This window comes from Vidua macroura, chromosome 17, assembly GCF_024509145.1.
Source record: "Vidua macroura isolate BioBank_ID:100142 chromosome 17, ASM2450914v1, whole genome shotgun sequence".
NCBI classification, from domain to species: domain Eukaryota; kingdom Metazoa; phylum Chordata; class Aves; order Passeriformes; family Viduidae; genus Vidua; species Vidua macroura.
Window position 1 is genome coordinate 7,262,265 of NC_071587.1, and position 11,864 is coordinate 7,274,128.

Here is an 11,864-nt window from a genome sequence, read left to right on the forward strand (position 1 = left end):
CAAAACCTCACCGAAACAGTGTGGTCACCAGGCTGCTTCAGGGGCTCACACTGGTCATTAGGAAACAAAACTCACCAGGAGGGCAGGGCTGCCTGGAATAGGGCAGATGCCAGACAGTTCTGAAAAACCAAACCCCAACATTTTTCTACCTTCCACCCAGGCAGAGACCAGACAGGGGTGAGCACAGACCCCAGACACCAAAGAAGGCAAGTCATGGACACAAGCAGAGCTGTATGCTGGTTTTAATGTTCCTAAGAACTAGGAAACAGAAATCAAAAATAGATTTTGCTCTTCTTGATAAAAGTAATAAAATGGTTAGCGGTGTTAAATTAATCCTTACAAAACAAAACCCAAGGAGGTTAAATAAAGCCCGGAGGCTCCGCATAAAAACCACAATGACTACAAAACAGCTGCAAAGACATCTTTACACACCAAATAAACTCTTCTCCTCTGCTCCTTCCCTCTCCAGGACACAATGTCAGCGAACACAGGACTCACACATGAGAAAGAAACACAGATGCGATGGGAGCAGCCCCACGAGGAGCGTGGGCGCCACAGACAGAACTATTTACACTATGGACACGGAGCCGTGCTGGGGCCAGTCCGGCCGCAGGAGCCCCCGGGCTCTGCCCGTCCCTCTCCTGCCGGGGCCCCTCCGGCCGCGGCGCTCAGCGCCCAGCACTCGCGCTTGCCATCCATCCCTCCATCTGTTCCACCGTCCTTCTGCCTGCCCACGCGCGCGTCCCAGCTCTGGCTGTCCCTTCCCTCGGCGCTCCGGCGTCGCGGAGCTGCCGGCTCCTCCTGCCGCGCCACACTGGGCTCCCTCGCCCCTGGTGAGGGCTGTGGCTGAGCCTCCTCTCCCACTGGCCGCCGGACGCTCCCGGCTCCTGGGGGCTGGCGTGCAGTTCGCAGAGGAGAGCAGGTGCCGTGGAGCTGCTGTGCAGGAGTCCCGGGCCGGTGCTGCGCAGCCAGCAGTCTCTGCTGCCCCGGCCAGCCTCCCCCGGGGCCACCGGCACGTCCCCTGCTGCCTCGCACCTCTGCCTTAGTTGGGATTAGTCTCTCGGCTGCTGCTCTGCTCTCGGCCCAGCTCCCGCTCTTTGTCCGCTGTGGAGGAGGAGGAGGAGGATGAGGACGAGGAGGAGGAAGACGAGGAGCTGAGGGTTCGGCCCGAATGCTTGTAGGCTGCAACGAGCTCCTGCAGCCGCTCCGGCGTGGGCTCCCACTTGGCAAAGCCGGCGCTGTTCTGCAGGAAGAGGACGGCTGTGTTGTGCACAGCCTTGTAGTACATCTCCTCCCTGCAAGGGAAGAGCACAGGCATCAGCACCTCCCCTGGGCCCCCCCAAAGCCCTCCTCCTCTTACTGCCTTCACTAGGACAAGTATTTGTCCATCCTTTCTCATTATTCTGAGCAGAAGGGAGGCACAGTGCAGCCTCGGGCAGTTCTGAGTACAGAAGTAGAGGCTCCTGAGCTTCCAGAGCGAGAAAACACTGATGCTGCAGAGCCCCACTGCTCCCTACACACGTGTGCTGGAACCTGCCTGTCCCTGCAGAGGGGACTCAGCACAGTGAGGTATCAGTCCTAAACAGGTAAGAACTTCAGTGTTCAGGTACCTGTTGCTTAAACAAGCTGCTGCTCACACTTGTTGCCTCAGCAGCAGAGCAGAGACCAGCCTGCCCCACTGGGGACCAAACCCCCACTGCCCCTTGCCTCTGCTCCCCCAGTGACAGCCAGCTGCTGCAGCACAAGCAGCCACTGGGCCTGAGGGCTGGCAGAGGCACAGATCAGTGCCACAGGCGTGACCTGTTCCAGCTGGACTCATGCCCAAGGCATACACCTCGCACAAGCTAAAGTTAGCAGTCATTAAACAGACGTTGAATTCACCATGGTGTCTGCCCATCCTAAACACCCAAAGTGATGATGCGCTGCGCTTGTCCTTGCCTGCTCCCTGCTTCCCACTGATTTCAGCTTGGAAGAGGATATTTCTGTCACACAGCTTCAGAGCTGTGTTCCCAAAGGAGCTGAGAACAAAGCCTACTTTTTGCAGACGTGCTGGGACCCGCTGCGGTACTCGTGATCGAAGGCCGGCAGGATGAGCTGGTGTCGCTTGAACTTGCTCTGCTCCATGCGCGTCAGGGCTGGCGTGGGGGGGTCCCGCCACTCGGGGATGAAGACAATGAAGGAGAGCGGCTCGCTGGAGCTCTCCAGCAGTTTCTAGTGCAAGAAGAAAAGGAACAATCTCAGCACTGACTGAGCAATGACGTGTTTAATGAGTCCTACAGAAAGGAAATGCTTCTGCTTCAAGAGCAGTGCCCAGCTGTCACTGTCCTCTGTCCCTCAGGGCGCAGGAGTGGTGGGGAGCAGAGGATGGACAGCACAGCTCCATCCCAAACAACCCCACTGGTGACCAGACATACCTCAAAGTGAGAGACCATGGCATCCATCAGCTCCTCACAGAACGGAGGATTTGCCTCAAAAGAACCACTTATAGGGAAGAAATCCAGGCATGGGCTAGAGAAAGAGGCAAAGATCCCCATCAGCTTGTCCTGAGTCATCTCATGGGCACACACCCACACCCACACAGAGCAAGGGAACGTAATACTCACCCCCTGGATCCAAAATACCCGTCTGTGTCCAAGAAGGCTGAACAGTACTGTTTAAAATAGCAATTCAGGGGCGAGGCAAAGCATTCAAAACTCACTCCAAAGAGCTTGTGGAGGGCTTCAAAGATGTGCACGGGAAGTGCCCCTTGCAGACCAGTGCCTTCGTACAGCCCCACACCGAACATCATCTGAGGAGAGCAAACCCTGGTGAGCCGTGCCAGCACTCGCTGTTCCTGCTGTTCCCTTCACTGACCACGGACCCAGGGCCACATGTCCATGCACCCACTCCTCTAGGTATGCAGGGCCCCTTCATCCTTTCTCAAATTCCTGTAGGTCCTTGTATGTACCCAAGAATGCTCTTTTGAGATTTTATCCAACTCTGACCCCACAAAACCATCAGTTTTCTCTTATACCCAAGTGACCCTTCAGCTGTCCCTCAGAGTCAAGAGCTACTGAAGGTTTCCTTCACAAAGACCTTTACCTACACCGAGGTCTCCTGTCAGGACCACAACTGCTCCCCAATCCACAGTCCTACCTCAGCACAGCATAAGCAGAATACAGACCCAGTTTAAACCCCGTGTTGCTCCAGGCTCCCAAAGCTGTGACCCTTTCCCAGAGCAAAGACAAGTTCCCAGTGCTGCCAAGGCTTTCTGATGTACATCTGTACCTGATATCGACGGAGAAGGCACCAAACCCTGGGCAGGAACTTTTCAAAGCCTGAGTCGTCGATGCAGCTGTACCGATAAAGAAGCCACTGGAAGAGAAAGCCAAGCCACTGAAGACATCAGGAACAGCTAAGCTATGGTGATACACGCACATTGTGACAGGGAGAGGGAGGCTGAGGAGCAGGTGGGCTCTGCAGGGAGTTGTCAGCACATCTGCTGTCACTGAGTGAGCCACCAGCTTGTCACTAACATGAAATGAATGAACCACCACAGCAGCACGTGTCTCTCAGCAAGGATTGCCTTGGTTTGAGTACAATGTTCTGGCAGCACAATACTTATTCAGAGCACATACCCAACACCTGGGAAATACTCCCAGCAGAGCTTGACCCCAGCTGAGGGGAGGGTATCTGTCCTCATGGCCATGGCAGTGTCTGAGAGCCCTGCAGGGTCAGTTGGCCAGCCTCTGCCCAGCCTTGCCCGGGAGACGACCCTGCCCCGAGGTGCAGCAGCGGTGCCCAGCCCTTACCAGCTTGCTGAAGTAGTTGCGGCTCACTTTGACCATCTCCCCCTTGTACCGCACACACGCCACGTTGTTCTCCATGTGCATCTCCACGCTGGGGAGCGGTGGGGAGGGGATGGCCAGTCTCACAGGGTAGCAGTACACCAGCCTGTCCTGGACCTCAGGAGCTTCTACCTCAGCTATGGAGAATGAACAGAAAGGCAACCTGTGAGAAGCCAAGGTTATTCAGGACCAATCTTCAGTCCACCTCAAAAGACACAGCAAACCAAACAGGGCTCAAGAGCAGGGTGGTCCTCCCAAAAAACCACCATGGTGGTCCCTCACAGATCTTGTAGGCAGCTACCTAGGTTCAAAGCTGATTCCCCAATGCAGACAGCACACATCCACCCCAGCGTCCTGAGGAGTGTTCCAAACACACAAAACACTCTTTTTGTTGTTACTGTTTCTTATTTCATTTTGCCCCAAACTCATCCAAAGCACAATAAAAATTCACAGGCTGCGAAATGCAGGAGGCAAAGGAATCTCCCTGCACCTTGTGGTTATCCATTGCCTCAGCTTCAGGGAGAGCTCATAAATCAGCTGGAAGGAATCTCTGACTTATGGGGTTGGAAGATAAACATCAAAAACAATAGCAAAAGGCAGACACTGGGGACCTGAAGGGAGCCTGAGGAGAGCCAGGACCCAAAAGGGAAAAGGACAACAGACAGTGGCAATGAAAGGAGCAGACCTCATGGAGGAAGGAAAAGCTGACTAGAGGCAGATGTACAGATGTGAACAAAAGAAAGAACAGAGAAAATAGCAAGGAACACGAACTCTGCCAAGAAAGGGTGCACAGTCACAAGCTGGGAGACAGAGGGGTGCAGAAAGGTGCTCAGAACACAGAAAATGTGGCAAACGACAATAAAGGGAGAACACTCAGCATTACTAAGGGAGTGTCAGCTGTCTCATGAATTCATGAAGCAGCAAAGCAAAAAAGCATGGTCCAGTGAAATGAATGAATGCCCTGCTCAGTGTGACCTGCTCCTAACAAGCTACTTCGTCTTGGCAAATCACATATTTGTAGTATCAGATGTTACAGCTGGTCACAGAACGTGATGGAAGAGAGTCTGTCACTGCACAGACACTGTGACTGAAAGCTGAGGCCTATGTTGGACTGGCTGTTTCTTACTTTGAAACACAGATTTTCTGACTTTTGGAGACAGAGCTGCCTTCCCAACAGGTAACACTCTCTGAATAGGGACAGGCCAGACCATGGGCCTTTAACTGCAGTGCTGCAGCTCTTCAAAGCTGGCTGCATACCAGAGATATTGTTCTCCTTGAGTATGGCAAGATGCTTCTCCCGGATGCGCTTGACGTATTCCAGGGATATGTAGTAAATTTTACTGCAGATGCCTTCGACAGAGTCCTTGGCTGCAGCAGACACATGGGGCCCACACTGTTTGCGTAAGTGCTCCAGGCGGTCCTGAGGAAACAGAGAACCAGTCTCTCATATGGCCACCACTGGCTCTCCAGGGGTCTTCAGTGTCTCCAGGCTGCTCTCCCATGGCACACACCAAGGGGAGGCAATGGCAGCCATCTCCAGAAGGACCTGTACATGCCCCCTCCCCAGTTCCCTGTGCCCAGCCACACATCAGTGGTACACTGACCATATAGTCCTCCTTGGAGGCAGAATGGTCCCGTCGCAGCCAGCTGAAGGTGTCCTCCACATTCCACTTCACCACCTTCCTGCTGTCTGGGGAAGCACTCCTGCAAAAGCAGAGGCAAAATTTAACTCACAGCTGCACAGCAAGATATTCTACCCCCCTCCAAAGTTTTCTATGAGCGAGGAATGTGGACACTGACACTTGTAAAGGCCCATCCCCGTCACTCCCCTCCAGTTCTCTGGAAAGGCCTTCCAGACATTTGCATGATTGCGGACTGCTATATTCTCTCCAAAACTTGGTGTAGCTGGCTGCTGTCCTCTCTGCAACAGGAGAGGCCCACAAAGCCTTTATTTGTCATGGCACTGGTCCATTTTAACACTGCCTCTAATTTTCAAGTACCACTAGGGGCTTGTGACTCTGAGAAAACTACCCTGTTTACAAGCTTTTCCTTTCCCCCACAAGGTTCTCCCTCACTATCTTCCTCAGTTCTGTCTATTGTGGCAGAACTGGTCAGAAAAACCCTACCTTGTATACAAAATGCCACTGTAAGTTTGTTGCTCTGTAACAGCAGCGAGTGCCCAAGCACTCCTGATTTTCCTGATTTTATCTCAGGGATAACAAAGGACATTCCACACCCAGTATTTCATTGTCTCCACACACATTCAGCTCCCCAGTATTACATTTTACAATAATGTCATTATCAAAAGACGGCTTCAGCACAACTGTTTTTCTTCTGTATGTTCCTAACCTTGCTTTTCCTCAATAACATTAATAATATCCAGTGCTGGATAAGGCAGGATGAGAAGGCCCTATAGTCCTTTTGTCTTTTCTGAACGTGACGGCACTACGAGAAGAGCTCCCACCTGGATTCAATCAGTCGTTTCGCAGCCTCAGCATACTTGAAGAGCAGCCTCTTGGCTTCCTCTCGGAACTTAATTCTGGATAACCTGAGGTAAGTTAAATTCATATGCATGAGTCTCACAAAGGCATGGAAGAGAGGTTCAGTTCCCCAGCTTTCCTTCACCAGCATCCAAACAAAGGGAAGCACCACAGCAGAACCGCGGCAGGTAAATCACCAGACCAGACTGACCCAGAACCATCCCAACAAAGTGCTCTGTTTGTGAACAGTACCTGATGGGAATGTCATTCATGATCTCTCTGAACATGGAAGGAGACACTACTGGCTCGCAGTCACTCGGTAAAAGAGGATCTGTCCCTTTATCAACCACTTTCCTCTCCAACATCCAGCGATTAAATGACTCCCTTGGGGGGTCAATCCCTGGAGATGCACAGAGAAGGGTCTAATCAATACAATAGAGAAATGCCCAGTAGCTCTGATAAGGATCATCACACAAAGTTCTGCCTAATCAATTAACAAACAATGGCACAGAGTATAATCATCACAAAAAGAGACTATAGGGACTAGACAGGCATAAAACAGAAGTCAAATCACAACACTAGAATTGAGAAGGAAATCAAAGGAACCCAACAGAAACTCACCTTCTCGCTGCTGACAGAGCTCACGGTAATGCTGCCGCAGCTTGAGAATGAGCTGGGACCGGAGCAGCTCCACCTCAGGGTGTGGAGAAAGCACTTCTGATGGTGCCCTCTGCTTAATCACAGCATTTGTCTGAATATCCAGGTCCCAGTATACTCTGTGGCAAAAGCAAATGTCATCAGGATAACCAGATCATTGGCTAATTATAAAATATTACTTTTAAGGATGCTTCCTTGGGCTGTTTCACCAGCCAGGAAACCAAACTATCAAGACTCCTGGCAGTGATTTATCCCTCAGGTTTCTCGAAGATATCTGGAAACCTGTGTGGCTCAAACACTTGACTGAGAAAGGAGCAGAAAACAAATGGACACAACTCACTCAGTTGGTCGTAGAAGAGCTGCCTGCTGTTTGTCTTCAGGTGAAACACACCATGCCTTCAAAACAGAGGTTCCTGGAATACTGGGAGAGCTGGGGACTGGCTGAGCAGCTGGGTTCCCTGGGACATCCGCCTGTGTGTGTGAAAGATGCATTACTGCACCAGAGAGCCAGGTAAAGGAGAAGGAGGCCAGTGAATCAGAAAGTCCCACACCAGAACACCACACAGGAGACCCCCAGGAGCTCTCCAGCCCCCCTTGGTTTCAAGCTGCACATGTTTGTTTCAGAGCACCACACCCACCTTGGGCTTCTTCACACTGTTGCCACTCGGTGGAACCTCTTCTGAGAATCTTCTCTTCCTCTGCTTGCTCTCCACAGAAGCATCTGCCACTCCACCTTCCAGTGGCATTGGAGCCGCGTTCAGTCCCAGAGGGTCTGACTATGAGAGTCCAAACAACAACGACACACGTCAAGCTCACCCACTGCCACTGCAGCATCCCATTGCGCTGCTCCCAGCTTCCACATGGATGGAAATAAGGACACCACTAGTCACACCTGCACAAAGCTGAAAGATTCTCTTCTAGATGTCTATATGCTTTGTAAAAATACTTTAATGAGAAGAACTCATCACAAATCCCCCACGCTGACTGTTCTTTGAGTGGTGCATGACTTCTGGAACAGCATCACCTGACAGGCACCTGACAGAGGAACACTTCCCCAGAATCGTGCCAGACAACGGACCGAGCAAGGAGTTCTGAAGGCACAGAACCTCCCACACCTGTAATCTGAGGCCCACAGACCATGAAGACCCCAGTCCTGGCACAGCATTCCCAAGGTGAGTGAGCACTTACTATGACATCGTGCTGTCCCAGCACAGGCATTTCCCACAGAGATTGGTTGGTGAAGCGGTTGAAGTAGTACGGGCGGTTCTCCCGCTTGCTCCAGCACTTCTCCCAGCCAGCCTGCACCAGCTCATCTGAGAGGACAGTGAGAGTCAGGAGAGGAGCATCCTGCACGACAGACCTGCCCTGCAGGTGCCCAGCACTGTCACAGCGCACTCTGAAATCATTCCCAGCCTCCCTTGGCAGCCTTGTTTCACCCCCCTCCCCACTGCCAGGGCCCTGCAGAATTCCCAAAGGCAGTCAGTACCTGGCAGGTCCTGTACCAGGCGCATGGGTTTGGGGGAGCTGGGCTGGTTCTGGTTGGAGGTGCCAGGTGAGTGACTCATGAGAGACGCTTCCTCCGCAGGGCTTCTGTGATTCTCATTGGCCATTTCTCAGCAACCACACTGGAAAAAACAAGAGTAATATCCAGTGTTACAGCAGGAAAAGTCCCAGATCTGCTTGGCACACTCAGGCATAGCAATACAAGTTCATTCTGATAATAAAACAGGGATTGAACCAGTACACACAAACAGCACCTCAGCCCTGAGAAACACCTGTTATCCTGGATACAACTAGCTATGAGGAATGCTCAGTGTTAAATGGGGTTAGCCAGCGTGTTCTTGAGGCCAGCATTCAAAACATTCCCTTTTCAGCTAGATCTCTCCAAAGAGTGAAGCATCAGATTGTAAAAAATAACATACGCTCCTCTGTGATTATGTGCCACCTTCTGCCACACCAATACCACTGGCCAGGTCTGCTATCCTCAGAGACAGTTTAAATCAACTCACACACACATAACTGCACATCATTTCAACAAAAGGCTTTAATTAAAAAAAAAAATCTGCTATATAAAATAGCCCTGGAGGTTCACTAACAACTTCTGTGGTTCAGAAAACCACAGGCTGGGAGTCAGGAGCTCCCGAATTATTACCCTCTGCATGTCTCAGACCAACTTGTCCTAGTCCTAGTCCTAGTCCCACAAGCAGGGCTTCAACCAGCTGTTTTGGCCCTTGTTCCTTTTTCATCTGCATAACAACAGTTATGCAAAAGAAGGTCTGTTGGAACAATAAAGCTCCTCTTAATCATAATTTAATGTTGCCAGCTGGAGAGAAACAGCCAGGCTTTTCCTCTCTTAGTCACCACTCTTCCCCTGGGGAAGTTTCTGAAACAGCGCCACAGATTGCTCTTCTCTGGCAGCCCAAAACGCATTGGCAATGAACTGGGGGGAAACAAGGCATTTTACATAATTCCCAGCTACCTCAAACACTTAACTCTATTCAGGCTTTGGAGACACCCAACAGCACACACCAGCACAGTCAGGGCAGCAGCAGCACAATGCTGTGCACAGTGTGCTCCTCACCTGGCAGCAGGAGCCACGTACAGGAGCTCGTCAATAAAAACTCTGGATTTTTTTGGGGCTAAGTCACTGGGATTTGGAGCCTTTGCTGTGCTTCCTGTGCATAAAGGCCAGTGGCTATTTCAGCAGAACAGAATGGCAGGAGCAAACAGTAGTCAAGAGCGAGTGGGCAGTAGCTCAGCTGCCCTCAGCATTGAGGAGCTCGACTCCTTCAGCCCCTCAGAAGATGTTTCCATCCTTCCATGCAGGGTACACAAGGGAAGGTGTGGGACACTATGGACACCTGGAGTTTGGGTCTCCACCCCAGAGCAAGCAACGCCCCGTGCCTGCTGCAGAGCGCAGGACACAACTGGGGACCTTTAACGGCCTCTTGTAAGCGTTGTGCAATCTCACACTCCCTCCTGAACTCCAACCCCACCATGTCCTTACAGTCCACTTCACAAAGGTGCCAAGGTGAGCTGGGCCAGCGGCAGCAGCTCAGACTCGTGTCAGCCTGTGGGTACAGGGACCCCAGAGACGGCAGGGCCGTGAGGCAGGAGCACGGGGAACCTCTGAGGGATGTTTAGTCCCTCCTCCTCAAACTAAAGCTACACTTGCACATGCAGCTGCTGCTGCGTCCTGCACGTTACACAGAGCACACCCTGGAGTGAACTGGTGTGTACTGGGGGGACTAGAGCTCCCAAAGTCATGATTGTCAGGATTCACAGACAGTGCTGGGCACGGAGCCCTGGCCAGCTTGCATGGCACATGCCAGCTCCAGTGACCTGCCAGTGTTTTACACCACCCATTGCTCAAAAGAGCTGTCAAATAGGGTGACTGGCTCTGCCTCCTCCCATTTATGGATAAACTGGAATGGTGGAAGTAGCCAACAAGCTTTATCACTTGATCAGTGTTAATAAGTATTAAATCCAAGTACCCTTAAGTTCTGGGAAAAGGAAAGAGCCAAACTAACAGGAATCCTGGCAGAAGTCACTCTACTTTTATGTAACTACACTGGGACTTAGACAGTGACAGGGATCCAGAGGAAGCATTTTATGGTGATTACGGTATGTTTTTATACACCATGGCAATGCATACAGTGCTTCACAAACATAGTACATCGCTGTCCCTGCCCAGAGAGCTTACAACCTAGAGCAGCAGCACAACCAGAGACCACAGCAAGGGGTAAGGAGACACAAAGTAAAGAAGTACAGCAAACAGGACCGGTATTTGTTTCCATTTCACCGAGGTAGAATTTTGTACAAGACAACAGCAAATGCAGACAAAGGAGATCAGCGACAGCCCCTCGGGACAACCCCGCGGTTCTCCCCCATCCCAGAACCACGGCTGCTCCAGGAGGCCGGGAGCCAGGCTATCGCCTCCCCATCGGCACCCATCCCCTTTCCGAGCGCCGGCCGGCGGGCCCGGAGCTGAGCAGCGCAGCGCTCCCGGGGCACCACGGGCACTGGGGACCGGGGCACCGTGTCTGCGCGGGGAAGCGGCCGGGACCCTCCTGGGGCTGCCCTGCCGGCGGCGAAGACGGCACGGAGCTCCACGGCGCGGCGGGCCGGGGCCGGCGGGCGGCCACGGGCGCCCAGCGAGTGCGGAGAGGAGGCGGCGGCGGCGACAACTCTGCAGTCTGGCCGGGAGCGGTCCGGGGGCGCGGCCTAAGCGGGGCGGCGGCCGGCCGGGCGGGTACTTACGGTGGCGGGCTGCCTGGCGGGACGCGTGGCCGTCGCTCCGTGCTCGCCGCTGGCGCGCCGGGGCCGCATCCTCATAGCGGGGCGTCCCGCGCCTGGCCCGCGGGGGCGGCTGCGGAGACAGGAGCCCGTTACGGCGCCGCGGGGAGGGGCCGCGCGACGCGCAGGCGCGGCGGGGGCACAGCGGGGGCGCGGCGGCGGGAGCGCGGCGGCAGTAGCGGCCGCGCTCTAAGATGGCGGCCGCGGGCCTGCGCCGCCTCCCCTCCGCCGCCCGCGCGCCGCCGCCGGTCCCCGCCGCCTCCTCCTGCGCGGCGAGCCGCGGCCGCGCGGTTGCGCCGCTTACCTGGGCGTGAGGCTAGGGGCTGCAGGCACCGGGCACCGCTGCGTCCGCCACCGCCGCCGCCCCACCTCCGCCTCGCCCGCCCCGCCGCCGCCATCTTGCGCCGGGGCCGCGGGTGTGGAGCGCATGCGCGAAGCAGAGCCCGCGCTTGGGGGAATTACGCGGAGCATGCGCAAAGGCTTCGCGGTCATCCCGCCCACCCGGCGCCATCTTTGTGGCGGGCACCGCCCCGCGGTGGGTGCGGAGCGGTCGGGGGCCCGCCCGCGCTGCCGTGGAGCCGCTTCGTGCGGGCCGGCCCCGCCC

General features: G+C 54.1%; 1 protein-coding gene across 2 annotated transcripts; it reads right to left on the reverse strand.

Moving 5' to 3' along the window:
- Nucleotides 1-224: 224 nt before the first annotated feature.
- Nucleotides 225-11,663, reverse strand: PCIF1 (phosphorylated CTD interacting factor 1). 2 transcript variants are annotated; one of them, XM_053993159.1, is made up of 17 exons: nt 11,565-11,663; nt 11,225-11,333; nt 8,451-8,589; nt 8,153-8,277; nt 7,603-7,740; nt 7,305-7,435; nt 6,929-7,083; nt 6,560-6,707; nt 6,292-6,375; nt 5,432-5,531; nt 5,085-5,247; nt 3,792-3,964; nt 3,268-3,354; nt 2,604-2,788; nt 2,415-2,508; nt 2,036-2,211; nt 225-1,295 (listed from the first exon to the last, which is right to left on the reverse strand). In XM_053993159.1, the coding sequence occupies exons 3-17, from the start codon at nt 8,572-8,574 to the stop codon at nt 1,043-1,045; spliced, it is 2,136 nt and encodes a 711-aa protein (XP_053849134.1). In that variant the 5' UTR covers nt 8,575-8,589; nt 11,225-11,333; nt 11,565-11,663; the 3' UTR covers nt 225-1,042. The 2 variants fall into 2 exon arrangements, with proteins under 2 accessions (XP_053849134.1, XP_053849135.1); XM_053993160.1 differs by lacking the exon at nt 11,225-11,333 and having other exon boundaries at nt 11,565-11,629.
- Between the last annotated feature and the right edge of the window lie 201 nt (nt 11,664-11,864).

Excerpts from the sequence above, each read along its gene's own strand:
- PCIF1 (XM_053993159.1), bottom strand. The coding sequence starts at position 8,574 with ATGGCCAATGAGAATCACAGAAGCCCTGCGGAGGAAGCGTCTCTCATG. Across the intron at positions 7,741-8,152 it reads TGGGACAGCACGATGTCATA|TCAGACCCTCTGGGACTGAA; the intron begins GTAAGTGCTCAC and ends GGACTCTCATAG. Across the intron at positions 3,965-5,084 it reads CAAGGAGAACAATATCTCTG|CTGAGGTAGAAGCTCCTGAG; the intron begins GTATGCAGCCAG and ends CATTCTCCATAG.